Source organism: Ambystoma mexicanum, chromosome 8 (assembly GCF_040938575.1).
Source record: "Ambystoma mexicanum isolate Mex_15411 chromosome 8, UKY_AmexF1_1, whole genome shotgun sequence".
In the NCBI taxonomy this organism is placed as follows: Eukaryota; Metazoa; Chordata; class Amphibia; order Caudata; family Ambystomatidae; genus Ambystoma; species Ambystoma mexicanum.
This window is the reverse complement of record NC_090929.1, coordinates 1,380,477,661-1,380,505,514: the sequence shown is the minus strand read 5'-3', so window position 1 is coordinate 1,380,505,514 and position 27,854 is coordinate 1,380,477,661. Positions and strand designations below refer to the sequence as shown.

General features: G+C 47.8%; 1 protein-coding gene across 12 annotated transcripts in view; it reads right to left on the bottom strand.

Moving 5' to 3' along the window:
- UROS (uroporphyrinogen III synthase) overlaps positions 1–27,854 on the bottom strand; it is a 1,119,872-nt gene that overhangs the window by 857,379 nt on the left and 234,639 nt on the right. For 9 of the 12 annotated variants that reach the window (XM_069611496.1, XM_069611501.1, XM_069611497.1 and 6 more), the window contains exon 3: positions 24,879–24,962. The exons of the other annotated variants lie outside the window; for them this stretch is intronic. In XM_069611496.1, the coding sequence (XP_069467597.1) occupies positions 24,879–24,962 (84 nt within the window). The remainder of the gene's footprint in view (positions 1–24,878; positions 24,963–27,854) is intronic. 12 annotated transcript variants of the gene reach the window in all.

The following is a 27,854-nucleotide window of genomic DNA, read 5'->3' as shown; positions in this document are numbered from 1 at the left end:
CATTGGGCGCATGCGCAGGCGCGCGTGAGGTACCAAATAAATACATGACGCCATCATCCCTAGCAAGCGCATTGCTTTGCGTACCGTCACCTCTCGGCCTGTTACATAATGGGGAATTTGAAACAGCATGTTTTGGACCCTCTCGTTGGAGGGGAATACGAGGCCGTCCTTTGTTCGAATTAGTGCCCCTAGGAATTGTTTGGTTTGGCTGGGGTCTAAGCTGGACTTCTTTTCGTTGATGGAGAAGCCCAGTTGGGACAAAAGGTCTACGGTCTTTTGGGTATTGGAGAAGCATGTTTCGTAAGAATCCCCTGTTATGAGCCAGTCGTCGAGGTAAGGGTATACCGGGATGGATAATCTGCGCAGGTGGGCCGCTGCCACTGCCAGTACTTTCGTGAATACCCTTGGTGCAGATGCTATCCCGAAGGGTAGTACTCTGAACTGGTAGTGTTTGTCCTCTATTTTGAACCCGAGGTATTTTCTGTGCGATGTCAACATTAAAATATGAAAGTATGCATCTTTCATGTCCAGTGTTGTCATGTAATCCCCTTGTGATAACAGTGGGATTACCTCCTGTAAGGTCACCATACGAAACTTTTGGGGTTTGACAAATATGTTCGCTGGGCGCAGATCTAATACAGGGCGCATGGTCAAGTCCTTTTTGGGTACAAGGAAGTACACTGAATAAATACCTTCTGTTACCTGTGATAGGGGGACGGGCTCTATAGCTTCTTTCTTCAGTAGTTCTTCCACCTCTTGAAGAAGAATGGAGAGGTGTTGCGGTGTCATGCGCCGGTTCCGTGGGGGTTTGTACTTCGGGGAACCGTTGAACTCGATGCAGTATCCGTGGGCTATGGTGGATAATACCCAACGGTCTGACGTGATTCCCTCCCATGCTGAAAGGAACGATGTTAGCCGGCCCCCGACCGGTGATGCATGGGAGGGGACCCGAATTTTCGGGTCATTTGCTGGTATTGGGCGTGGAACCTCTGGGGCTGGAGCCACGACCTCTTCCTTTGCCACGGCGTTGGCCTCTTTGACTGAACTGGGTGTTACCCTGGTTAGTGGGCCAGTTGGAGCCAGAGTAATATTGTTGTTGTTGGTTCTGCTGCTGTCTTTGGCCACGAAAGGAGCGTTTATTACCATAGCCTCGCCTGTTAGGGGGCCTAGAAATTTGATCCAGAGTCTTGATGGTATCAAACTCTTTTTTAGCATGTTCTAGGGCCTCATCTACTGCTTTCCCAAACAGATGCGTCTGTTCAATGGGTTTATTTATGAGGGAGGCTTGGGTTTCGGGTTTAAAACCTGAATTGCGTAGCCAAACGTGGCGCTTGAGAAGTATTCCCTGCACTAGGGAGCGGCCAGCTGTCTCAGCGGCATCTAGGGAGTTTTTAACGATGCCCTGGTTTACCAGTGTGCCCTCTGATATTATAGCTAGCAGGCGAGAACGCAGAGGTTCAGGTGCTTCCTCTGCTTCGCTGCGCAGCTTGTTCCACTGTGCATCTGCGTAGCTAGCTAAAAGTGAGTTGTTATTAGCAATTCTAGTAGAGAAGGCGGCGGAGGTCGTGATTCTCTTCCCCAGTGCGTAGAGTTTTTTGCCTTCTTTGTCTGGAGGTGCTTCACTAGTGGATAGTGGCACCCCTGCTCTTTTTCTTGTGTTGGTAACCACAAGGGAGTCAGGAATAGAGTGTCCTCTGATGTATAAAGGGTCAGAGGATGAAGGGCTGAAGAGCTTTTCTATTCTAGGGTTGACCCCTCTTACTAAAGCTGGGTTAGTAAGGGAAGGAGAAATTCTTCTTTTAATAGAAGCCAGGAGTGGAATAGATTGGCTAACAGGGGCTTTTTCTTTGATGACTTTTTCTACAAAGTCAATGTCTGGAAGCGTTTCCCCTGTATCAATCTCAAAATGCACTGCTGCCTTGCGCAATAGTGCATTGAGGGAAGGTTGGTCATCTATGGGAGAGGAGTTCCCATGTGAATCCTTGAGAGGAGAAGGGAGAAAGGCATCAGGGTCTGAATGTACTGATGGGGATTGCCAAGGCTGCACTGACGGTGAATGCCAGGGCTGCGAGGTAGCTGTATCCTCTTCAAACCCTGTAGCAGTGGTGTAAGGATCTTCTTCGAACCCCTCTTCCTCAAGTTCTACCTCTTCTTCTCCACCCAAACACTCCTCATCTTCTTGGAGGTATTGCTCCTCCTCAGTGAGGTCAACCAGCCTAGGAATCTTGACTCTAGGGTCATCCTGTGGCCATTCTCTTTGTCTTTTGTGAGTGGGTGGGTCTTTTGTGAGTGGGTGGGTCTTGGTTTCCTAGAAACCTTTCCATTTTCTCCATGCAAGAATGGAGTCTTTCAAGGGTCTCATGGGGTACCCCTGAATAGTCTAGAGGGGGGAAATTAGTGTTTTCGCCTTCGAATCGTTTCGAACGCTCCCACAACGTCGACGAGAGGTTCCCGTCTCCTTCTGAAAAGCCTTCAGGTAGTTCGGAAGCGTCCTTTGGAGAAAGGGGCAGTTCCTGGCTACTTCTGTGTTTTTTCGACGCGGTATTCGACGTTTGTTTCGGCGTCCGCGTACGTTTGTCCTCGGCGACAATTCTCGCTAGGCTCTCGGCCACGATTTTGTCCGTCGAGGGCTCTGGTGTCGACGTTGTGTGCGTTGCGCGTTGTACCTCGACGGTCGCTCTATGGAGCGTTGCGTCGGATGTTTTTGGGGTAGCGCCCGTGTTAGATGGAAGCCCAATCGCTGGTCGCGGCTGCGTTTGCGGGTGGGGCTTGTGACCTTTACGGTCTGCGGTAGACGCCGGAGTGCCCTGCGTCCCCTTCGGCGCTGATGGATCCTTCGTTCTCGACGAAGAAGAGCCGTTGGTAGTGTGTTTAGCCTTATGGGGTTTGTGTGCGTCCTTGTCGCCGGGGTGTTCATCCCCATAAGCAGGGCGTGAGCCGAGCCCGTCGGGGCCGGGGACGGACGACGAGGAGCGGTAGCGCTCCTTCTGGGGGTTAATGACTTCCGTAACGGACGTCGAGTTATCGCACTCCTCGTCACTTTCAGTAACAGCGGCAGCGGGTGAGGAAACGGACTTCGACATCGCGTAGTCCGCCCACCTCTTAACCCTACGTTCTTTAAGAGTCCTGGGTTTTAAGAGCTTGCAGGCTGCGCAGCTGTTCTCTATGTGATCGAGGGGTAAGCAACGATTACAGAGCTTGTGCTTATCTTTCCAAGTATATTTGCCCCTGCAGCGTGGGCAAAACTTAAATGGTGTCCTCTCCATAGCTGAGGCAATAATAGCTGGCGATAACAACCCCAAGGGAAAGAAAAGGGAGAAAGAAAGACATTCTCAAAGAGAAGAGACAAAGTTCTAACCCCCACTCTCCCTACTGTAAGTTGGCCGTCGAGGCCAGGCCACGTGTTCGGCAGCGCCGAAGGATCTCCTCCGCTCTTCCTCTCCGTCGAAAATTAGTTCGGCGGAGAAACAGCTTCACAGCTAACGTCGAGGGGGAGGGATCGTTATCAGTATATTAAGTTATGACAAAAGGACCGAGGTCCGTGGTAAGTATAGCAATGTCTCTCTAGGAGCTCCGCGAAAGGCGACCAGAAACTGGGCGGAAAAAAACAATCTGAGGGACCTCGACGCGTGAGGGATTGTGGGTACAACGCACGTCACTATAGGGATAGTGTTACAGACACGCCTTGTCGACGTCCCCTTTTCGACTACGAAAAACAAAATGCAATACTCCGCAGTGACCACTGGATGTCGGACCTATGCACAGCATGTGATTCTAAGCAGATTAACAAACATCAGAAAATATATTTACAAAGCCACTCTTTGACAAACTGGACTATCTGGGTGTCACCTACACCAACTATGCAGATGACACCCAGATACTCCTCACCCTCTCAGGTAACTACAATGCTGATGTCGTCCAGATTAACAAAATCTTCTCCATCTTTCAGGCATGGATGGCCATACACGGCCTATGCCTGAACAATGAGAAGACAGAGCTTCTCCTAGTCTGCTCACACAATAACCTGTCTAAACTCAGCCGTAAATACACCAACATCATCATCGATGGTAACACTATTCCCATTGTTAAAAGTGTGAAAACCCTTGGTTTTTATCTTGACGCCAACACTAACCTATCCAAACAAATTAACATGACTGCCTCAGCCACTGCCTACACTGGTAAACTGATCAGGGCTTGTAGACCCTTTCTGTCATCTAATAGCTGCCTTATGCGGGCCAGGGCTCTTATACAGTCCAAACTGGACTACTGTAACAGTCTATACCTAGGTGCTAACCAATCCATAATCAACAAACTACAAGTGCTCCAAAATAACGCACTACGAGCAGCATTAAACATCCCCAGGCGAGAGCACATTTCTACCACCAGATAATCGTGCAAATGGCTCTCCATACAACAGAAAATAAACCTAAAAACCCTCTGTCTCACATACAAAGCCTTAAACCATCTAGCCCCACCCTACCTCATCAACAAATTCACCTTGAAACCTGTTACTAGAATTACCAGATCCTCCAATACCTTATGCCTAATAGTGCCCAGATTCACCTTGAAAAGAGCTGGAGGTTCTAGTTTCATGGTCCTTGCCTCCCAACTTTGGAACACCCTACCACTCAACATCAAATCTATTGAGTCCTTCCAGTCTTTTAGGAAACAGGCTATTGGTTGGCTACTGGACAAAATCTAGCATTTACCATCCTCTCCCTACTATGTCTGACGGTACTGCCTATACTTTAATTGTGCTTTTTACCTGTAAACTATATAAATGCTTAAATGCTAACTGTATATATTGTACTATGTAACTATGTAACTGTTTCCTGAAGCTCCCTTTTACCTCTGGGTCTGGAGCGCTATATAAATAAATAAAACAAACAAATATGATCTCTGTGCTTTGTCCTGTCTCCTCCCATCCCATTAACAGTGGGACCCACTGGGAAGCCCTTATGGCCTACTTCGACTCCTCTAAGGTCATCATTAATGTTTACTTAAACGACACCGTCATAGTCCAAGGCCCTCAGGCCAATCTCCTCTTCTTTGATAGGCGTTTCCCTCGCCTCATCAATTTCCTTCCATCTCCTGCTGTCCCCCCACCCCCGCTACACTTGGCTACCTTGCCCTCTCCTCCTTCATCTCTTGCCCCACCTCAGGCTCCTTCCTCACCTCCGCATGGGGTACATCTGATCTGTACCACCCCACACCCCCCGGAAGGCCTTTAAGACTGGCAACCTTCTTCATCTTTCCACTCTTAACTCTCGCTCTGCTGTCAAACACTCCTTTGACATCTGCCACCTCCTGGAAGAACTTCACCTCGATGTCCTTGGTCTTACCGAGACATGGATCACGGCCAGCTCTGTCACAAGCTTTGACACTATGCTCCCTGATGATTACAAGATCCTCTCTGCACCCAGATCCACCTGGTCCGGAGGGGGTGTATCCCTGATCTTTCCTGAGTGGATTCCTGCCTCTATCATTCCCACGCAGGCTTACTCCTTTTTCGGATGCCTTGTCTGCAGGCTTTCTCTCTCTCCTAGCCACTCTCTTACCGTGGCTACTCTCTACTGGCCCCCTGGTCAGATCAACTAATTTCTCTCTGAATGGGTGGACCTCTCCTCCTCCCTTCTGGCCTCTATCACTCAACTCCTACTTCTTGGTGACCTCAATATCCATCCAGACACTCCTTGTTCCTCCTCAGTACTCTTCGGTGACCTCTGCGATTCCCTCCCCCCCTCTCCATCCCTCTGACCACTCCTCTCTCCTGGAGTGACCACTCCCTCCTTTCCACCCTGCTCTCCCTTTCTACCACCCAGGCCAAGTCAACTCCAACTCTGCCACCTACCTTCTCGGATATCCAACTCATGAAGCGTGTGTCAGTTGAGGCTTTCGCCGCCACCTTCTCTCCCCCACCTCCACCACTGGCTGACTCACATCCTGACACAGCCCTGTCTATGCTCTACTCTTCCATTTCTGATACTCTTGATGCTCTTATCCCTGTCATGAGGATCCGCCCAAAGCCAAGTGCAACTCTTGGTATGACTCTAAAATAGCTACACTTAAACATATGTGTAGGGTGGCTGAGAGGAAATGGAGGGCTTCATCTTCATCCTCTGACAAACTGGCCTGTTGCCTGCTCAAAGGCATTGCCGACTCTGTCCACACTAAGAAGAGAGCCCCCATCCAAGCTTGTGTCTCTGCAGCATCTAACAACTTGGCCGTACTCTTTAAAATCTGCAAGGAACTGGCCAATCCTGCTGCAGTCTCTACCTATCCTGTCGCCTCCCAGTCCCTCTGCACGGCCCTTGCCTCTCACTTCATCTAAAAAACCCAGGACATCCTGTCCACTTGCTCGTCCCCTCTCCCTCTCCTCCCCTCTCTTTCTGTAAACTCTGGCCCTCCTAAAGCCACCCCCTCCCACTTTTTCATCCTTTCCTCTTTTTTCCCACCTCTTTTTTCCCATGATGAGGTCTCTAGACAAGTTTGATCTATGAAAGTCTCGTCAAAACAGGTTCTTCCCTGTTCCTCCAAAACCAACAAGGAACACATTGACACCCTTGCTCCTGCCCTGGCAGATTTCTGCAACCACTCCTTTGCCTCAGGAGCCTTCCCCTGTCCTCTGAAGCACTCTCTTGTGCACCCTCCTCTCAAGAAACCCACAGCTGACCTTCTTGCCTGGCTAACTATAGCCCAATCTCCATCACCCCTTTTCTGGGAATATTCTGGAAAAGCTAGCCATCTCGCAGCTTAACCTTCACTCTGACTCTGTTGGTTGTCTCCATGACCAATCCGTCTGGCTTTACAGCGGTTATTGGTATTGGTCGGCAGTGCTGGCGAGAGATTCCTTCGATTCGAATGTCTTAATCAATAGAGCATTGCAGCTCCGGTCATCGACAGCATGGCGTCAAGCGGTCCCTGCTTCTGGGCAACACAGCTTCGACGGGCCACCAGCGGTTATAGCAAACCTGCAAACCCTGGTCGACGACGGTGGACGGAATGTCTGGTGCTTCTCTTCATTCTCCTCGGCGGTCCCCGTATCCGGTCGGCAGCCTGTCGAGAGTCTGATTTCCAGAGAGCTTCGGCGAAGGTTAGCAGTGCTTGATGGTCCCTCGGAGCTTGGAAAGAGGACGCCTAACTTAGTCTTCTCTCGCATCAGTCCTCCAACACGACAGCTTTCTGATTGGGTCTAAGCAAATGCAGCAACAAATCTTCTTCCAGCTGGGCTTCAGGGATAAGCTTCAAGTATCAACTTCAGCTTCTGAACGAATTCTAGCAGTGAAAGGCCTCCAGATATACTGTTCTGTCTCTCATTCATTCTGCTGGGTCACACTCGGGTAACCAATCACTCAGAAAGGCATTCCGCAGTCAGTAAGCGAATCGCATACAGTGCATTCAGGCCATTCTCCTCCCTCTCAGACACTCACAACAAGGAATGTGTATTGGCACAAGTACCCAGCCATTCAGCACTACACACTGCATTCATACCAGTTTCGGGCAGGGCTGTCTCAGTCATTGTGTTTCATACAAGAAACTAGACACCCATAACAAGAAGTGCATATTGGTCACACACTCCATTCACCTAGGACCCACCCCAAGGGTGTAGCCACAACATACAGTCACTGGGAAGGCTCTAGCCAGTCTGGCCTGGACTTCCCCACAATACCATATATGGAACTTCCACCCAACAGCCAGTCAGAGGGAAGGGACAGAGTCAGGGCTTCCCAGGACTTTGGGAAAACAAGGTAACAGGCAATAGAAAGCAAGAGGCCATGGGGCCATCTTGTTTCCTATCAGGAATCAACTGATTCCAATGGCAGGGCCTGGGTATCCCCAAAATGGAGGATACTCAGGGCACCTCTCAAATTCAGCATGGAGCTGCCACTAGCCCATACCCTGCTCCGTGGGCCACACACAGGTGCCCAAAAACATACACTAGGGGCACAGGGTTGTACCCCCACCCATGGGTGCCATAAGGTTATCCCAAGGGTCTGTACACCAAACCAAAAATAGGAAGAGCTGCACTGCTAGGAGTCCCACATGGACTCCTGGGCAGAAAACAATGCAGAACACATATGGAAAAGTACTACAGGACATGGACAGGGAGGTACTGTCCCTCCAATGCATTTCCAGCATCACAACCCCTCCTCCCCCAAGACTGAGGTTAGGGTGCCTAATCTCCCACGAGATAGACACCCTCATCCAGACGGTCAACATACCTTCTAGAAAGGCCATCTGTATTATCGTGACTCTTCCCTGGTCTATGCTCTATGGTGAAGTCTAGCCCTTGCAGGCTAATGGACCACCTGAGCAGTTTCAGGTTTTCACCCTTCATCTGCATAAGCCACTTTAAGGGCTCATGGTCTGTTTGGACCTTGAAGGTATACCCTGCAAGGTAGGCCTAAAGTGCCTAAGGCTCCAAACTATATTGAAATATTCCCTTTCAACAGTAGCCCACCTAATTTCTGTACCCTTGAGTTTTCTACTGATGAATATGATCAGATGTTCCCTCCCTTTGTCATCTAACAGGGACAAGACAGCTCCAATTCCGGTGTCGCAGGCATCCGTCTGGATGATAAAGAGTTTGCTGTAATCAGGCACACACAACACAGGTGCCCTACACAGACTTTCTTTCTAGCCAACAAAGGCCCCCTGACAGTCTTCTATCCAATTAACCTTCCTTGGTTGCTTGGGCAAAGTCAGAGCTGTCAGAGGGGCAGCTATGGTTCCATAGTCTGCCATGAAGTTGCGATAATACCCAGTGAGGCCCAAAAAGGCTCTCACCTGGGTTTGAGAAGTGGGAGTCTCCCAGTCATATACATCCTGTACTTTACTGGGGAGAGGTTGGATTTGACCCCCTCTTACCTCATGACCAAGATAAGTGACTTTCCCCTGAGCTATCTGGCACTTGGTAGCCTTGATAGTGAGGTTAGCTCTTTTCAAGGCCTGCAACACTTTATCCAAGGGAGTCAAATGGGTTCCATGTGTTAAAATCACGGCAAGAATGGCTGTGAACACATTTGCAGCAAAAAGGCTGTAGTTTTGCCGCCGCAATCCATGTAAAGGATGCAGGGACACCCCCGCAACCCCCAGACACATTATACTAAATCCCTGCTCCCCTTAAATGGTGTAATGGGGTACACCTTTAACAGGTCAAACCACAGCATTTTTGCTGCACTTTTTTGTACAGGCGACAATTTTGCAGCGATTTTATCACTGCATACCATCAAATGCTCCACCCAAGTGGAACTGTAGATGGTGATGTTGTCCAAGTAGGCCACACCAAAGGCCTCCAGCCCACTGAGGGCATGATTGACTAAACGTTGGAAAGTGGCAAGTGCATTTTTCAACCCAAAAGGCATGACTCTAAACTGGTAGAGCCCTTCAGGTTTTGAGAATGCAGACTTTTCCTTGGCATGGTCCATCAGAGCTATTTTCCAATAGCCTGAGATAAGGTTAGAGGTGCTCACAAATTTGGCAGCACCTATGGTGTCCACAAAATCATCAGCCCTGGGCAATGGGTGTATGTCAGTTTTGGTGATGACATTGACTCCTCTGTAGTCCACACAGAACCTCCAATCCTTGGTACCTGCCTGGGAACTTGCCTTGGGGACAAGAACCACTGGACTGGACCAGGGACTGGTTGAGGGTTCAATAACACCCAGATCCAACATCTTGGCGACCTCAGCCTGGATGTGGTTCTTAAAGGTATCTGACATACGGTAGCACCTGCTTTTGACAGGCACACTGTCACCAGTGTCAATTTCGTGCCTACACCACAGTGTAAGGCCTGGTGTCAGTGAGAACAGAGAGGCATACTGCCGGAGCAAAGCCCCGCAGGCCCTCTGCTGCTCTGTCGTCAGATCTGGAGAGAGATGCACTCCCTCCACTGAGCCATCCTGTTGCTATGCAGCAAATCAGGAAGGGGCTCACTCTCATCCTCTTCTTGCTCTGAAGCCAGCAAGAGACATGAAACTTCGGCTCGCCTATGGAAAGGCTTGAGCCTGTTAACATGAAATACCTGAGGGGCTACCCCAGGGACTCACATGTCAACCAGATAGTTGACCTCGCCCATCTTGGAGAATATCCTGAAGTGTCCAGTCCACTTGTCTTCCAAAGCTCTAGGCTTGGTAGGCTCCATCACAAGGATTTCCTTGAATCCAATCCACTTGCGAGGCTTTTAGGTCATTCCAGTACTTGTTCAATTCCTGGCTGCCCTTGAGATTGGTTGTCGCCTGACCCATAATCTGTGTCATCCTCCATCTGAGGTCCCCACTTGCTTGGCAGGACCTGGAGTGGTGGCTTCCAACCCTTCTCTGATCAAGACAAGGGGCCCTCTCATGGAATGTCCAAAGAGTAACTCAAAGGGGCTGAAACCAACACCCTCTTGAGGTACCTCTCTGTAAGTGAACAGCAGGCATGGCAGGAGGAGATCCCATTTCCTCCTTAGGGGCTCTTCCAAAGCACCTAGCATGCCCTTGAGAGTTTTATTAAATCTCGACCAGACCATTGGTCTGGGGCTGGTAAGAGGTGGAGAACTTGTAAGTTACCCCACACTCTTTCCACATGGTTTCATGTAACTCGACATGAAGTTGGATCCTCGGTCAGAGACAACCTCCTTAGGGGATCCAACACGGGTGAAAATGCCCTGGAGAGCCCTGGCAACCACCTTGGCAGTAACAGTCCGAAGGGGTATAGCCTCAGGGTACCTGGTGGCATGATCAACCAAGACCAGGATGAACCGAACCGAAGTGGGAGGGTCAAGGGGAACGACAATGTCGATGCCCACCCTCTCAAATGGTGTGCCAACCACTGGCAACGGCTGCAGTGGGGCAATAATACTGCCTCCAGTCTTGTCAGACAACTAAGTTGGGCAGGTCCTGCAGTGGGACTCCACCTCTACTCCCATCCGGGGACAGTAGAAATGGGCAGAGAGCCTTTGCTTTGTCTTCTTGGTCCCATGATGACCAGCCAAGGGCCCCTCATGCGCCAACTGCAGTAGGAAGGGCCTGTAAGCCTAGGGTACCACCAACCTCTTGAGGGCACCAGGTTCAGGCTTAGTGGGCTCACTAACAAGGAGCTCACCCTCCCAATAGATCCGGAATGTCCTAGGCACTTCTCCCTGTGCCTGGGACAGGGCCTGTTTCCTCAGACCCTCGAGAGAGTGGCACTCTCTCTGACCCCTACAGAAGTCCACCTGGGAGGGTCTCCCTTCAGCCAACAGGCACTGAATGTCGGGGTGGTATTCTGGGTTGAGCACCTCTCCTGCAGGAGAGTCTTCTGCCTTACCTCCCTCAGAAGTTGAGTTTGGGTTTAGCTCTGGATCCAGCCCGTTCGGAGCATGAATCCCAATGGTGCTGTAGAACAGCAGGAAGAGAAGGAGCCCCCTTCATAGAGTTGGCTGTGTTGTTCTTCTGTCTTCTTGCCTTAGGCCTCCCTCGCCTTTGGCTCGGGTACCTGACTCACAGCCAGACCCCGAGTCACCTGTGACCTAGTGACGGCAGCAGCAGTCATGGGGAGGCCATCTAAGATCAACCCCAGCTCTACTAGATCATCTCCTAACAGAATGTTAGCAGGGCCATTGTCCTGAACCAGGACAGGAAGCTTTGCTGTCTTCTCTCCAATCACGAGTGTGACCAAGGCTACAGGTGATAATTTGGAAGGCCCACCAGCTAACCGGGTGGTTCTCAGAGGAGCACCTACGTAGTCCTCTGGCTTGAGCAGGGTCCTGTCCACCACTGTCCTGCTTGTCCCAGTGTCTCTCAAGCCAGCAGAAGGCTGGCCATTCAAGAGGACACTTCTCAAAAACCTACGGGTGTTCTGTGGGATTGTCGCCAGTACTTCTGCGTACTGGTCCCAGGCCCCAAGGGACACTAGGGAAATCTCTACAGGAGCACCAAATGTGATCCTTGTAGAGGAGGGGAGGACAGTGGCCTCCACCTCAGACATGGGGTAAGGGTAGGTCAGGCTGACAGCCTGTGCTCCAAGTGCCTTACCTTTACACTTGGAGTCACCCCTCTTGTGATCCAGAGCCCCACAGTCCCAACAAGTGCCAGGAATGCGGAGTATGGTACTAGAACCACCGAGAGCCTGCTTTGCAGCAGGTGGACCACTAATCTTACTCCCACCCACATAGGACTAATTCCCACTAGATTCTGGGGTCTTAGGAGAGGAAGGTTTTGGCTTATTCGACTTTGATTGCATTTGGGACTCCTCAGCCTTCTGAGAGGTCCCCTTCTCTTTGTCCTTGTCCTTCCCACTGGAGTCCTTAGGGGACAACCGGTTTGAGACCCACTTGTCAGCCAGCCTGGCCAGCTTAAAGGGATCCAAAATGTTCAGGTCAGCAACATACTGACACAGCTCTGGTGAACATGCTTCAGAAAAATGCTCAAAAAACAAGGTGGGACAATTCAACAAAAGTTTTCACCTTGTATCCATCAATCCACCCCATCATGTTCATATGTGCAGCACTCACCCAGTCAATCCAAGACACATTCTCTCGTTTCTTAAAATCCCTGAACCTTCTAAGGTATTGGGTAGGTGTCTTGTCAAACTTGGCAATCAAAGCAGGCTTCATGCACTCATACCGACCTCTTTCTTACACACTCAGTTTCAGAATACAGTCATACCCAGTCTGAGGCACTCTGCTTAACAAACACTTAGCCCAATCTCTTATCAACATCATGAATTGCACAAGCCATTTCAAATGCTTCAATCAATTGGAGGATATCAGAACCCTCTGCATACAGACCAACCAAATCTTTCATGAACTTGGTGGCTGGGGACCCGACACGCTCAACTGGCTTCGCTGAAGTCTCCACTCTAGCTGTCTCCAGCTCAATTTTCTGGTGCTCAGTGTCCCTATCTTTGAGTATCACTTGCTGAGCCAACTCCTCTTTCTTTAACTCAGCTTCTGGTTCCAACTTTTTATATTGAAAGGCTAACTGTTCCCGTTGTAGCTCCAATTTTAAAAGTTCAATATTCAGGGCTTTCCCCTGAAAAGCAGTGCTGGGGTTTGGAACAGAGGCAGCAGGAGTGGTGGCGTTCCCAGAATCAGATTCAACAACCCCCCCCAGGGGTAGGGCCCTCATTGGTTACATACCCCCTTCAAGAGCTTCACAATCAATCTGGTAGCACACCAGGGCAGCTATCAGCTCAGCCCTAGACTTATCCACAAAGTCTAACTCCCTGGCTTCACAAGCACTCTGGAGAGCCTCTAAGCTCATCCTAGTCAATTTACCATTGCAATAGATTCCATTGCTTGTAATGTAGTTATCTTGTACACAGCTAAACCTCAATTTAACAAAGTGTAGATATTTTGTAAGTGGCAAGGTTACACACGGATTGTTAAAACCATTAGCATCCCACCGATGCAACCAGTGTAAAGACCAGAGGGGGGTATCTGTACTCCTGCTCTCTATATGGCAGAGGAGAGGCACAGAGGACCCCAGCCAAGATTCTCTATTATTGGTAACGTAGTCCAGCAATCAAAGCTTAGCTCTCAGGAGGTGATGCAGGCTGGTTCTTAAGTATAGTGTAGTCCCCAAGTCCCCACAAAGGAATGTCCACACACTGTATTAGTGAAAACACAGTTATTATATAATTAAGGTTCAAGGTTATATACACAATCACAACAACTCACTTTGTGCTCAGTTAATCTACAATGGCAAATATATACACAGTTCTATGTGGTACCACAATTACTATCAGATTTCATTAAAGTGCATCAACTGTACTCTGGTCAAATGTCACACAAATCAATTAATAAAGGTAACCAATCATAGACAAAGGAGGAAAAGCAGTTGGTTAGAACAAATGGCAGAATGGTACTTTAGCTACTAAGGCACAACTCTGTGGGAGGACCCCCCCCCCCAACCTTGGCAACCTGTAAAATAAAAGATATACTACAAGCCCAGACCATATATTGTTAAATTAATCTTATTTCCTTCTAAAAATGTTTCTACCACCCCAATGTACCTGGAATAGCAGAGTTCCTCGAGGATAGGTCGATGGATCTTTCTTGAGTGACTCCCTTTAAAGCAGGAGCCACAATCGTCGATGGTCTTTGAAGAAGGTCAACTTGGCGTCGATGATCCACAATGAAAGGTTTGATGGCGTTGAGGCTGCAGCTTCGTTCCTGGTATTGCTCGTCGACGATGAGTCGAAGACGTCCTGCAAAGACGAGGCGTGCGGGGCACCTCAGTGTCGATAGTTCGGGACCGCAAGAGTATAACTTTGCCCCAGCAAGGGCGTTGAGTCAACCAGCATCTCTGCGGTTTTCGGGTGGCGGGAAACCCACCAGCGGATTCCCCTTTGCGCGTTGGCAGCTTGGACTTTCTCCGGCGGGACAAAGCGGTCGGCAGTGCTGGCGAGAGATTCCTTTGATTCGAATGGAGCGTTGCGGCTCCGGTCGTCGACGGCATGGCGTCAAGCGGTCCCCGCTTCTGGGCAACACAGCTACGATGGGCCTCCAGCGGTTCTAGCAAACCTGCGAACCCTGGTCGATGACGGTGGACGGAATGTCCTGTGCTTCTCTTCGTTCTACTCTGCGGTTCCCGTATCCAGTCGGCAGCCTGTCGAGGGTCTGACTTCCACGGAGCTTCGGCGAAGGTTAGCGGTGCTTGATGGTTCCTTGGAGCTCGGGAAGAGGGCACCTAACCAGGTCCTCTCTCAGATCAGTCCTCGATTGTAACGCTCACCTGGTTCCCCCGGAGGCGCAGGTCTGGATCTGGCGAGGATACCGTCTTCAGTGTTAGGCGCAGGGTTCGTTTTGCTCCCGGACTGGGCCCCCTTCCTACCGACAGTTTAAGCTGAAGAGTGAGATGTCTGCAAGGGTAAACCAAGGTATTAGTGTTTGGAAGGTTGGGAAAGTTCCTTGCCCCTCTCGCCCTTTCTTTCCCCGTGGAACTGGATTGTTATTGCGCTTACCTTATATAGGTAATTGCCGGGCTCTCCATCCTGCGTCTTGTGCAGGGGCGCTGGGTCCAGTTGCTTCACTGGATGCGAGCTCTGCCTCTTGATAGCAGAGGATTTGCTGAGAGCGAAGATGCCGTTAATGCACGAGCGTGCCTTGTAAGTACTAAAGTTCCTTTTAGATTGTTCTCTTCTCGTTCAAAAGTCTTAAGTCTTTAAAGTCTATGTCTTTTCCCTTTTTAGATGCTGTGGCGATGAAGATTATCCTTCTAATGGCACGTAAGTAGAAAGACTATTCTAGCGCTGTAGAATGCACCGTAATGTCTCTTTTGTCTTTGCAGGTGCCGAAATGCAGCGCGAGCTGAGTTGGTATGGGCGTAACACAGGTAAGCAGGCTCTGTAGTTAAATATTCCTGACCGAAGTTCTTTCTCTTTGCAGATGTCGGATGCCGAAAGAGAAAGGCAGAAGAAGGCGCTTCGGATGCTGCCGCTGGATTAGGTAAGTAGATTCGCTGCCCTTGCGTTAGCCTAACCTGTGCCCTTGTCTTGCAGGAGCTGCAGCATACTGAAGAAGACTGAAGGTTGGATTCCAGCAGGTTATTTAGTATTCACAGGATCTGGAGCTGGAGGTTTCCTGGAGCTGACACGGTGAGCGTCCTGCTGCAGATGCAGAATAACGCGAAGCACGTGAAACCAATCGGGTGTGGTTTAAATAGCCTTCTGTAGTGCTTAGGCGTCTTCTTCCACGGCCCCACCCAGGTAAGAAAAGAGTTCCAGATTTCTAGAAGAGTTCCTGTGTTCTTCTTCCAGGGAGTGGCTCCTGCTCCACCCAGACAGAAAAGTAGTCCCAGGCAGAGAAGGATCAGGAGACCAGTTAGCTGGTAAGTAAGCAGCATGGTCTGCTACAGGTAGGTCCACCAAGCACTCTTACCTAATATGAGATATGAGCCCGGCGCTACCAGTGCCGGGACCGGTCACCATCATGAGCCTGGCGCCACTGACGCCAGGACAAGGTCCAAAAGGTCCCAATCGGGACTGGCTGGTTCCTGGGATCAGAGTTGTGGGCCTGCTTCCAAGGTCGTGGGGCAAGTCCTGACCCCTTGGAAGCAGGGATCATGACAGCGATGAACTCGACAGCGTTCAAAGCAATCTTCTTCCAGCTGGGCTTCAAGGATAAGCTTCAAGCATTAACTTCAGCTTCTGAATGGATTCTAGCAGTGAGGCCCCCAGATATACTGTTCTGTCTCTCATTCATTCTGCTGGGTCACACTCAGGCAACCAATCACTAAGAAGGGCATTCAGCAGTCAGTCAGCCAATCAGGCATACAGTGCATACAGTGCATTCAGGCCATTCTCCTCCCTCTCAGACACTCACAACAAGGAATGTGTATTGGGACAAGTATTCAGCCATTCAGCACTACACACTGCATTCATACCAGTTTCGGGCAGGGCTGTCTCATTCATTGTGTTTCATACCAGAAACTAGACATCCACAACAAGAAGTGCATATTGGTCACACACTCGATTCACCAGGGTCACACCCTAAGGGTCTACCAACAGCATACAGTCACTGGGAAGTCTCCAGCCAGTCTGGCCTGGACTTTCCCACAATGGCACAAATTGATGAGTTGCGAGATGAGTGCAAGACGGCACTACTGCTGCTTCTTGATCTCTCAGCAGCATTCAATTTGGTCGACCATGAGATCCTCTGCGAGCACTTAGAGACAGCAGCCCATTTCTCCCAAGAGGCAATCGACTGGATTCAGTCCTTTCTCAATAATAGAACAATGCAAGACTTCTCCCCGTTACGCTAGCAGCTGCGGACCCAATACCTATACCCCCCGGTGTGCCACAGAGCTCCTGCGTCTCGCCCACTTTATACAACATCTTTACAAAGCCCCTTTTCGATGATCTTGACGGTCTGGGTATCACCTACACGAACTATGCCGATGATACCCAGATCCTCATCCCGTTGACGGGGGATTATGACAAGGATTTGGTCTTTGTAAACAGCGTGTACCTCATCCTCCAGGCATGGATGGCCTCCCATGGTCTATGCCTGAATGATGACAAAAGGGAACTCTTCATCCTGGGCACAACAGCTAACCTTAACAAACTTGGCCAGAACTACTCTTCATTAGAAATTGACAATAATACCATTGCCGTGGCTAAGGAGGTAAAAACCCTTGGCTTCCATTTAGACTCCACACTAACATTTAAAAAACAAGTAAACGCTATGGCTTCCGCCACATCCTATACTTGCAAACTCATCAGAGCAGCCAAACCTTTCCCCTCCTTCAATAATTGCATTACCCTAGCTAGAGCTTTGATCCCGTCTGTCCAAGTTGGACTATTGTAATGCCCTATACGTAGGCAGTAGCAAATACATCACAAACAAGATTCAAATCTTGCAAGATAATGCCTTGAGAGCAGCCCTCAGTCTCCCGAAGAAAGCCCACATTTCAGATATTAGAAGATCTGTCAACTGGCTCTCCACGACAGACAAGATCTTCCTTAAATCTGTCTCTTTTGATCCACAAATGTCTCCACCATTCTGCCCCTCTTTACCTGACAAAGAGATTTACCAGACAAGCTTCCTGCCGTCCCTCCAGAAAGGTCAACTCAAACCTCCTATTGGTGCCCAGATTCAAATGCACTATGACCGGGGGGGAGTAGCTTTCCCATCAAAGCAGCACAACATTTGAACTCTCTACCACCACCCCTAAGGGAAGACCTTCCTTACATACAAATTAGATCCAATCTTATCCACTGGATCAAGGAACACGACAACTAACGTACTTGCTTTTCTCACCTACTACCCTATATGCTTAGCTATAACTTGTAGATTTTGTATATTATACTTTCTGTAAATATGTCTTATTGTATCTGTTTTCAATGATGCAGATGTGTCCAGTACTGTAACCATATCTGGACTCCATCCATTTCGCCATATGTAACCTAAGCAATACATTCCTCTTGTTGCTCTTGCGCCCTGCTACCCTTGGGTTAGTTGTGCATTACAAATAATAAAAACAAACAAACAAAACAATACCATATATGGAACTTCCACCCAACAGCCAGTCAGGGGGAAGGGACAGAGTCAAGGCTTCCCAGGACTTTGGGAAACAAGGTAACAGGCAATAGAAATCAAGAGGCCACAGGGCCCATCTTGTTTCCTATCAGGAATCAACTGATTCCAATGGCAGGGCCTGGGTATCCCCAAAATGGAGGATACTCAGGGTACCTGTCAAATTCAGCATGGAGCTGCCACCAGCCCATACCGTGCTCTGGGGGCCACACACAGGTGCCCAAAAACATTCACTAGGGGCACAGAGTTGTACCCCCACCTATGGGTGCCATAAGGGTATCCCAAGGGTCTGTACACCAAACCAAAATTTGGAAGAGTCGCACTGCCAGGAGTCCCACATGGACTGCTGGGCAGAAAACAATACAGTACACATATGAAAAAGGACTACAGTACAAGGACAGGGAGGCCCTGTCCCTCCAATTCATTTCCATCACACACTGGGCCTAGTAAGATCGTTGTTTTTATGTTTCTCCCTTGTTCCCCTCCCTTACCTTGTCGCTCTGAAACACTTGTGCATGAGCGCGATACAAATAAAATATCAATGTCAATAACAATAAGCAAGGATTCTGTCTGCATCAGACACTCCTTGCTGCATGCTCAGATGCTAAAGGCCTTTACAGCGCAGCTATGGAGTGTGCACCAGAAGTGATATTCTGACACATTGCATCAATTCCTACTTCACAATTTCTCTGGAAAGGGTTAGCCTGCACACGTGTTTACTGACCCCATGAAAACAGGAATCGGTGTCATATGCAAATAACTGTCATCTATGGTATAGCCAAGATTCCATGACATAGTAAGCATGAGCCATACACACACACACACATTGGCCTACGGCAGGGGGACTTCTAAATTAAGGAAGACATATATATTGTAAGAGTCTGGGCTAGAGTTTGAGCTTCTATATGAATTGCATACTTAAGTCCAGTCTTGTGATCCTGAGCAAACAATATTTCTTTTCATCTCCAGCTGCATTTTAGGGCTTCTACCCAACTCATGATGAGGTCCCATGTCTAATGAGAAACATGACATGCTATGCAGCAAACATAGTACAGAAAACAGTATGATTTATTTTTGCCCCAGTGCAAATGTTTTTTTTAGATAACACCAATTGTGACAAAATCTGTTTGCTCCATTCTATATTATCAAAGCATTTGCTCACTTTTTAGAAATTGTACAAATGTTAGAAAATCTGGCCCCTGCTGTCTTGCTGCTGCCACCTGAGCCATGGGGAGCATGAACACGCTCAGAACATCAAGTTGGGCCTTGGGGGGGAAAAAGGGCTTGCCTTGCGCCAAAGGCCACAGCCCGTCTACGCCAGTGGCTGTCATACACCACCAGCGTGCGTAGGGCTTTTCATTTGGGCAGGCCACCATTCAGCAGTCAAAATAAAAAAAAGAAAATGGAGGGAAAGACAATCACCTTAGTGCACTCATTGATTTCCTGTCACCTCAGGGACAAAATATTCGGCGCCAACTCACGCGCCCTGCAATTAACATAACACTGCTAGTGTGTGCCTACACTTCCTCGTTAATGCCCTTTCTTAATTCGCAGGCAATGTTTAAACAAGAAACAAATACAAAATTAATTATGGGTTTTTCATTTTGGCACCGGGTATTGCAGCTTGACGGCTGTAAATACCTCTATTTAGGTAAGAATTCCAGTTAATACATTTTCAGTAGAGCAACTCAAATAAGCAGAATCCAGGTACTTGCATATAAACGTCTCTTATGTTGGCATCAGAGGCTGTGCATGCGGCGGTTTAAACAATGGTTGCAGAGCCGGCCGTATGGGTACGCCGCCTGGGCGGCCGCCATTACCACCTCACCACGCCAGTTCAGTGGAGTCTTTCAAGGTCTCCCCCGAGCTGGCTTGGTGGGAGAAGGTGTGGCAGGCACCCTATTGAAATTAAATGCGCATTTTTATCAATAAAAATAAAAGCTAATCAGCAACCATTTTTCCTTTTTTTTAATTTGTTTATGGTTTCATAAAAAAACCTTTACAAAGCTTTGAATACATATGCTTCAATAGTAAAACAAAATCAATTGAATACAATTGATATTTAAAACAAGTCAATATGTCCATATACAAAAAAAATACAATACTACACAAATTTGATCGACATAGAAAGATGAGTATATCCTCATACAAACAATACGGTACTTCACAATAAATAAAACAAGACAGTTAACAGCGTCTACACATGCAAAGTGTGCAAATTATGCAAAAAGTGCAAAAGATGCAGCCATTCCAATGGCCAGGAGTGCAATTTAGTATGTTACATATCAGTCGCATAAGCATCTAGGTATATGATTTGCAAAAGTGCAGTGCTTCATTAAAATCACAAATTATAACCACTAAAATAACTACCATCATTTAACTTTGAATGGACATTAAGACCAATATAAAAACATTTCATTATTTGGTATAAAAATTTCTGAGCTAATACAAAAGATGTGCTCAGTATTGCTTCAGTTATGTAACAACAATTCCGCTTCGATTATCCTCAATACATGTGCTAATGCGAATATAATCGAGCTACATTCCCCAGTCATCATTCTTCCCCAGAGGAGATAATAAGTCAACAAATTCAATATTTATAAATCTCTGTAGTACATTTGCCCTTACTGTTCGGAAGTGTGGACATTCCAACACTAAATGTTTAAGTGTTTCCTTGGGTGCATCACAGTCAGGGGTTGACTGGCCTATAGGGAACTCTGGAGATTTCCTAGTGGGCGTCTGCACTCTGGGCCTCTTTCGTGTGGTATTTCCAAATGTTCTCAAAGGAAAAGCATTGGGCTTGCTGAAAATGTGTAATATGGGGCCACTTTGAAAAGTATTTCGAGGGCCTCCTTTGGTTCTCAGTCCACCCCTGATCACAATTCAAAAATCTACAAGAGACCACATGATGCGAGTCTATTTCTCTTCCCCAATGGCAAATCCTTTCAGGAGTGTGAAATTGGTTAAGTTTTTTTAAAATGCATAAAACACATGCAAGTGATATTACAGGGGAACATCTTTATATATGAACATCCCAAATCCCTTTTCCTACTAGATTTAGCATATTCATTGAATGGGCTGTATTTGTTGTCCCTCAATGGTAGAAATCCAATCTCTTTCAAAAAGCTTCTTTTTAACATAAGCCGGTCGAGTACACAAGTCACTACCCGTGACTGCAAGATCATCAAGTAAGGACTGCATTCTCCTTTCATACTGCCTCAAGGATTTAGGACAGTCACCCAATACCATCTCATGAAAACTTTGATAAATGGAGTTCTTAGGCGGATCCAACATTTTGGCAAAATTAGATAATGCCCTCCATTCGAATCTGCATGCCAATGATATTAGGCCAAACTCATGTCTGATGATGCAGTTAGGGATGGATAATGTAAGATGTAATGCTGTTTTCAATAAACGTCCCTGTATGGCGTTTAGGAGAGTGTTGATGTTAAGCAAGCACATATCTAGAGTGTACAATAGAATGGATTCAACCTTCAATGTAAAGTAATTCAACAGCGGGACCAAGGAAAATTTACAAAATTTAGAATAAATAACCTTCATTTGACACACCAATGATCTGGATTTCTTATTGAGCCTATTGTTCCATATTTTAACAGATGAGTCATTACTCATGCAGTATCCCAGATAAATGATTTCCATCGGTTGTGCGATTGCACCAGTGTTAGGAAAGATTTCGTAATTGTGGGTAATTTTCCTTCCATGTGGCAACCCCTAAACTTTTTGCTGTTGTTTTCACCATGATCTAGACTTTGCCAGAGAAGTGCAGCCTTCTGCCGCACTCCTCTGGGCTTTCGCTCCATTCTTACGGGGAAACTGACATGCCCTTAAGACCGTCAGTACCGGGAAACGCTGTTTTCCGTAGTTTCTTTATCATGTTGCAGCTTTCGTGCAACATGACACAAGAGGGCACTGTAAGCTAAGTTACTGCTCTCTTGGGTCTCTAGTCTTCTACAGGCCCTAGATACTCTGTTTGGATTGTAAATGATTGGTGCAAGTGAATCACGGACGGGAATGGTGGCAGCGATCGTTTGTGTTTTTGAGCTCCTTTTGGCGTTTTAAGCGCGTTTCTCGCGCTTAGCCCAAAATGGTGGCCTGGCTCCCAAAATGGCCAAGCCACGAGGCTCTTTTGTCCTGTCCGCTGACCGTCTTGCCCCCTTCACCTTCCCCAGGTCGAGCCGACCCGGGGCCTTCCTTATTTGGGCATGTACTTTCCCGCGAAACACAGATGCTTTCGCGGGCTTCTACAGGCCTTGTGTGTGCCTCCAGGATGTGGGCTGGGATGTCTGGTCCCAATACATATCCTGGGTGCCAGAGAGTCTAGCGTGGTGTGATTGCCTGGGACCACCGTGGTCCGTGATAGGTCCACGTATGGTGTGAGTGTTTGATGAGCGGATCTCCCATTGGGTCCCCTCCGTTTTGGCGCGAAGGGAACCGTGGATAAGAGGGGGCTGGAAACGCCACTACCATGTCGATCTCCTGAGTTCTCACGAACAAAGGAATACAGGAGCCAAGTATCCTGCAACCACGAGGCTGAACCGAGGTATCGCTGGTGGCCCGCTGAAGGACTGCTCCTCTGCACTGCTGTCGCTTTGTGAAACCCTTTCTACCTCTGATCGAACCAGAAGGCCTGTAATGGTACTTCGACCCTTGGAATAGCTGGGACAGCTATTCTCGGCATCTTCACCATCTCCTGCACGTAAGCCTTCGGAAGTGTCTCTGGGCCATACAGCAGACTGACCAGCCTACCCAGGAGTCTTGCTCTGTAACCGCCGTCAGGTTGTGTTGTATTTCGAGTCCTTGTCACTCTCACACGATTCGTACACTTGGCATTCCCAGGTCTGAAGTGAGTAGTGTACATTTGGCTGAGATACACACGGCCGCTCCGTTGCCCTGCTGTGGTAACAAACTGTGCGGGTTCACTGCGTTTGGGACGCCCTCAACTCAACTCTGCTGCTGCAGAATCTACACGACAACGAGATGTCCCCTGCTCCCCTGAACCTGCCAGCACTGAAACTGACGCGGAAAAGCCTGGGTCTGCTTGCATCGGGGACCGGTGAGTAGCATAGCTAGGAACTGGTCGCCCTCCTGCAGGAGCCCATAGCTTTTCCCCGCTGTGTCAAACAGCACGCCTTTCCGTACTCGCGCTCTGCTTCTGCCCACAGTGGAGGCTGCACTTGAGTCGCGGAACTCTGTTCATCTTCTTTTGTGCACTGAACTGAACTGCCTGATTCCCTCGAAGAGACTCCCCTTTTTGCCCGTTGGCACCAGCGTGTGCAGGTACTTTTGAGCACAAGGCTCCACTCTTCGTAGGGCTTGGACTTCCTTTTAGTTAGGTGCCTCTGAAGGCGGACTGGGTCTAATCATTATTTCGCACTGCCTGTTTTCCTCCCCCCTTCTAGGTGGACTACACATTTCGTGCATCTAACGCTTTAGACTCGTTTGTATTTGTATATATATTGTATTGCTTTGGTATGTGTTGGTTTACTAGAGTTTTGTTGTGAATTGTTGCAAAGGCCTTGGAATAAATGTGTATATATTTTTAATATAGCACCTGTTTGGAGTAATTTGTAAGTGTCCTTGCTTTGTGTGCTCATTGCAGGCTTTCAGTCACCCTCACCCCTCTTGAGACCTAGTCTTGACTGCCGCAATCGCTACCCTGATTGGTCTGGCTTGTCCAGAGGTTACCCTGTTCCAAGTAATTAGGTTGGCCTTCTGAACCTCTGCGCCTCCAGGACAGAGTTCAGAAATCCGTCTTAACAACCGCCTCAATCATCCATTTATAGATCTTCCATTTTTTGCCTGCTGTGAAAAACATAATTTTAGTTTTACTGGAATTAGGTCTGAGATTGTGTACATTGGCAACATTTTCAAATAAATGCAACTTACGTTGAAGACCTGAGGGAGTGCGGTCCAATAAAATTCTATCATCTGCAAACGCTAGCCAATGTATACGCAGAGAGCCCAATTTGACTGCAAAAAGGATAGTGCCTTTCCATTGCTCATCCAGGTCGCATAAATACAAGTTAAAAAGCGTAGCTGCTAGATTGCATCCCTGTTTCAATCCCAAATAAGTCATTATGGATACGGTCATCGCTCCTTCTTGTGTAATTCTAATTTTATATTCAGCGCCAATTGAAGAATTTGGTATTTTGAATCCCCCCTCCGCCCTGCATGACCAGGGGTGCACTTGAGGGGAGTGGGTGGGGCCACATTTTTGTTTTGCCACCCAGGGTCTTGCTAAGGCCGGCCCTGATTGGTTGCCAACAGGCCCTTTCTTTGTTTTTTAGCAAACAACACATTGCACAATGGGATATGTAAACAAATATTTTTAAAAGTGAAAGGTGAAACTATAAATCTCTTAACATGCAGTGTGGTTGGCTAAACATCCAGAAGTACCTGATGGTGACCTGACCCTCGGCCACCACGCAGGGCTTGCTGTTAGAGTCCCAAGCTATAGACATTGATGAAGAGCAATGTGGACGAAACATGTCTGGGTTGCTTGTGGTCTCGTTAACATACGATCAGGCTAGACAGCGCATTGTATGGTGCAGCCTAGACTCATTTTGCATATTGTCTTTCTCCTTCTGTAATGATCCGGCATCCTGAAAAGCATGTTGCCTACAGCGATGCCCGTGGTTCCCGATCTACTCAAAGCTTTTTATCCCCAATCTTCAGTTTTACATGGAGCCAGAGGCGTGCAAAAGGGGGAGCTTTTTCTATTAGAAATCGCTGTGCACCTGGAGATGGGGCTGGCCGCGGGCGGGGACAGCTAGGATCAGTACAGACCAGATATTCTGAGTTTCCCTTTGATTAAAGCAATCGCAGACAATTAAAAACAGCGAAGCCTGTTTACCTTTGCGAAAAAGCTCTGAAGAGATACAAATTCGAAGGATAAGACGGGGATCAATGTTGCCTCCAACCCGTGTGATTTTAGTTCCTGCGAGGGAAAAGGAGAAATCGATAAGACTGGTTATCTGGAGGCATAAACAAGCAGGAGATAATTGCAGTCTTTCGCATACCGCACTTTGCATTATTTTCTAAATGGCGGCTATCGATGTCCCCGTTATGGAATATAAAGATCCAGCAAAATGTACAGATCAGTTTACGTCTTCGACGTGATCACAGCTTATGACAACTGCTAAAATGATGGGCTGTTTATGGCGTTACAAATGGTAAACGATGGATTATGCGGAGAACACATCTGCTCAGCAACACAAACAGTTACACATCCAGTCCACATAGTCTAAGGTGCGCTGTGCTATTGGAATTCTGCGCTGCAGAGCAACGCCGATGATCTGTCGAGTATTTTCAGGCAGACTTTATCATATGAAGAGAACTGCATAACTATAGTTATGACGCAGCGTTAAAAAAACGTAACTGCCAACAGGACCCCATGCCGTGACACCTTCAGACAGAAGAAGCATTGCATTAAGCATGCTGTAATTTGTATGCTCATACTTTTAATGGCAAAAATAAGACAAAAAGTCTCAGCGTACAAAGGGCAAAGAAAGGATGAGCGAAGGTGGCATACTTGGCAGTCAGGAGTGGACTGGGGACTAAAAGTGGCCCCGTATTATACAATGCAAGCGAACGCAAAGAGCAAGCCCAGCCCCTCTAGGGAGGGTATGGAGGTTATCTACATAAGAACATTTGGACAAATGGCTTAAAATGTTGAAATGCAAAGTGCATTTCCGAGGCATAATGTGCCCCCGCCCGGGTTCACCAGAGCTTGGTCTGATGGCAAGAGTAGCATGAGCGCGCGTGAAATAATAGTGAGGGAAAGGACATTACAGCCACGAGGAGGGAGTGAGGCAGAGCTACATTCTATGCGTGCTTTCACATTGTGTATATGGAGTACATTGAGGCCACACTAGAGTGTGCGTCGAGTTGATACACGCACTAGGATTGCACAATAGCGATTAAGCAGTGTTGGGCGCCTGAGGGGCACGGGCGCGGGATTCGGCACAATTCGACACAATTCAAAAGCAGAGTGAAATAACAAAACATATATTGGTATTAAACAAATAGTGCAACCTATTAAAACCTGACGTATAGCATCTACTAGTTAAGACAGTTGAACCTTTATAACACATTATTTAGTGCAAAGTACTGTGGTGGAGGAAAAGAGAGGGAGCGAGGAGGAGGAGTGACTGGGAGGTAGGGTTAGGAGTAGAAAGGTAGGCAGCATCAATCTTCGCATGACTATGTAGCACTCGACACTACCCAGGGGCGGCTTGCAAAAGGGGACGAGAGAGCAGAGGGGAGTTGGAGTGGGTGCCCAAGTACAAATACAATGATTAGGGTATGCAATAAGATCATTCACAGGTGTTGTTTGTTAATGGAAGTGGAAGACCGATTCTGATGAGCTAATTTTGAAAAAAAATTGTAATTTGGTGGCAGGGACTCCATTACATTTATACTTTAACGTAAGCGGGTCCCCGCCACCAAATATTTGTCCTTTGCACTGAGGGTGAAAATGTAAAGCGCAAAAGGTGGCATACAAATATGTACACTGCCTTTTGCCCTTCATATTTGCACTCCACAGTGCGAAGTGAGTTTACTTTTCAGTGTGACCGCCACTTGTGCATGGTAAGCAGTGTTGACAATGAACAATAAATGCTGTCCGACATGCCAGAATGTCAGCAGTGCAATTGTAAATGCTACCTGCCATGCACAAGCAGCGCTCACAATGATATGATATGAAGTGCCATTTATAACACGCCTGTACACAAGTGTTTCACAAGTTCACAATCAAAAGTAAACTCACTTTGCACTGCAAGCATGGTAGGCTGCGTTTTCAAGGGATCCCTATGGGTCTGCCTGTTTATGCCGGCACATAAAGCTGGCTGACCCAAAAAGGGATCACCACCATTTGCGCCGGCATGAAACTCCATGCCGGTGCAAACGCGGGAGCATTTGTATGGCGGAGAGGAAAAGTGGCAGAAGAAATGCAAGTTGCGTTCCGTCCCTCTTCTCCACCATGTAAATGAATTAAAAGGACCTGTGGCTTCAATGGAAGGTGTAAAAGCCTTAAACAAGGCTTTTACGCCTTCTGTTGACGTTACGGCTCAATTGAAAAGGAGCTCCTAAATGTCCACTTGTCCTGGTTCCATCCTTCATAGAGACCTTGGAGACCGTGTCTGCGGTAAACTTCGACCAATGTTGCCATAGCTGACAGAGAATGATGATGGGTTTGAGTAACCATGACATCATTGCAATAAAGTCAATTTCTTAGAAAAATTGAAAGATGACCGTCAGTTAAATGTGTGTGTGTTTCAGGAACATCAATATGTGTCTAACCTGATGGAATTCTAAATGGAAAACAGCAGAGTACTGTCAAAGAGACTTCTCCTTGGGGCGGCAGCAGTCTCAAGTCTTCCTGCTGCAAACTTCATTCATTGCAGAAGAAGAATGACAGCTAAACTAAAGATACTGCTTATTAACATCTATTGGCATAAGGGAATCTCAGAGATTGTTTCGTGAAAGCAGTGTGTGAATGCATTGATGAGTGGTCCTCCAGATGTCGAAATGCTAGGACCATTGTGATGGGTAATCTTAATGCCAGCTACCTGTTTCAAGATACTCCTTGGGAAATGTGTGAATCTCTGGGAGACAATAAGACTTTGACTGCAAAGAGTGAAGCAGGAAGATCATGGTATTTGGGTTTGGGGGCCCTTCGGTTACTACAGCCCTTCGTGGGCAATTCATCGAGTGAACCAAATAAGGAAAACGGGCACACTTGGCATAGAGGCAGTACCTCTTAGTGGATTACATTTATGTTGATGACTGCTTGCTTAATTGGTGTGTTCTGTATTCGCTGTTTAAGAAT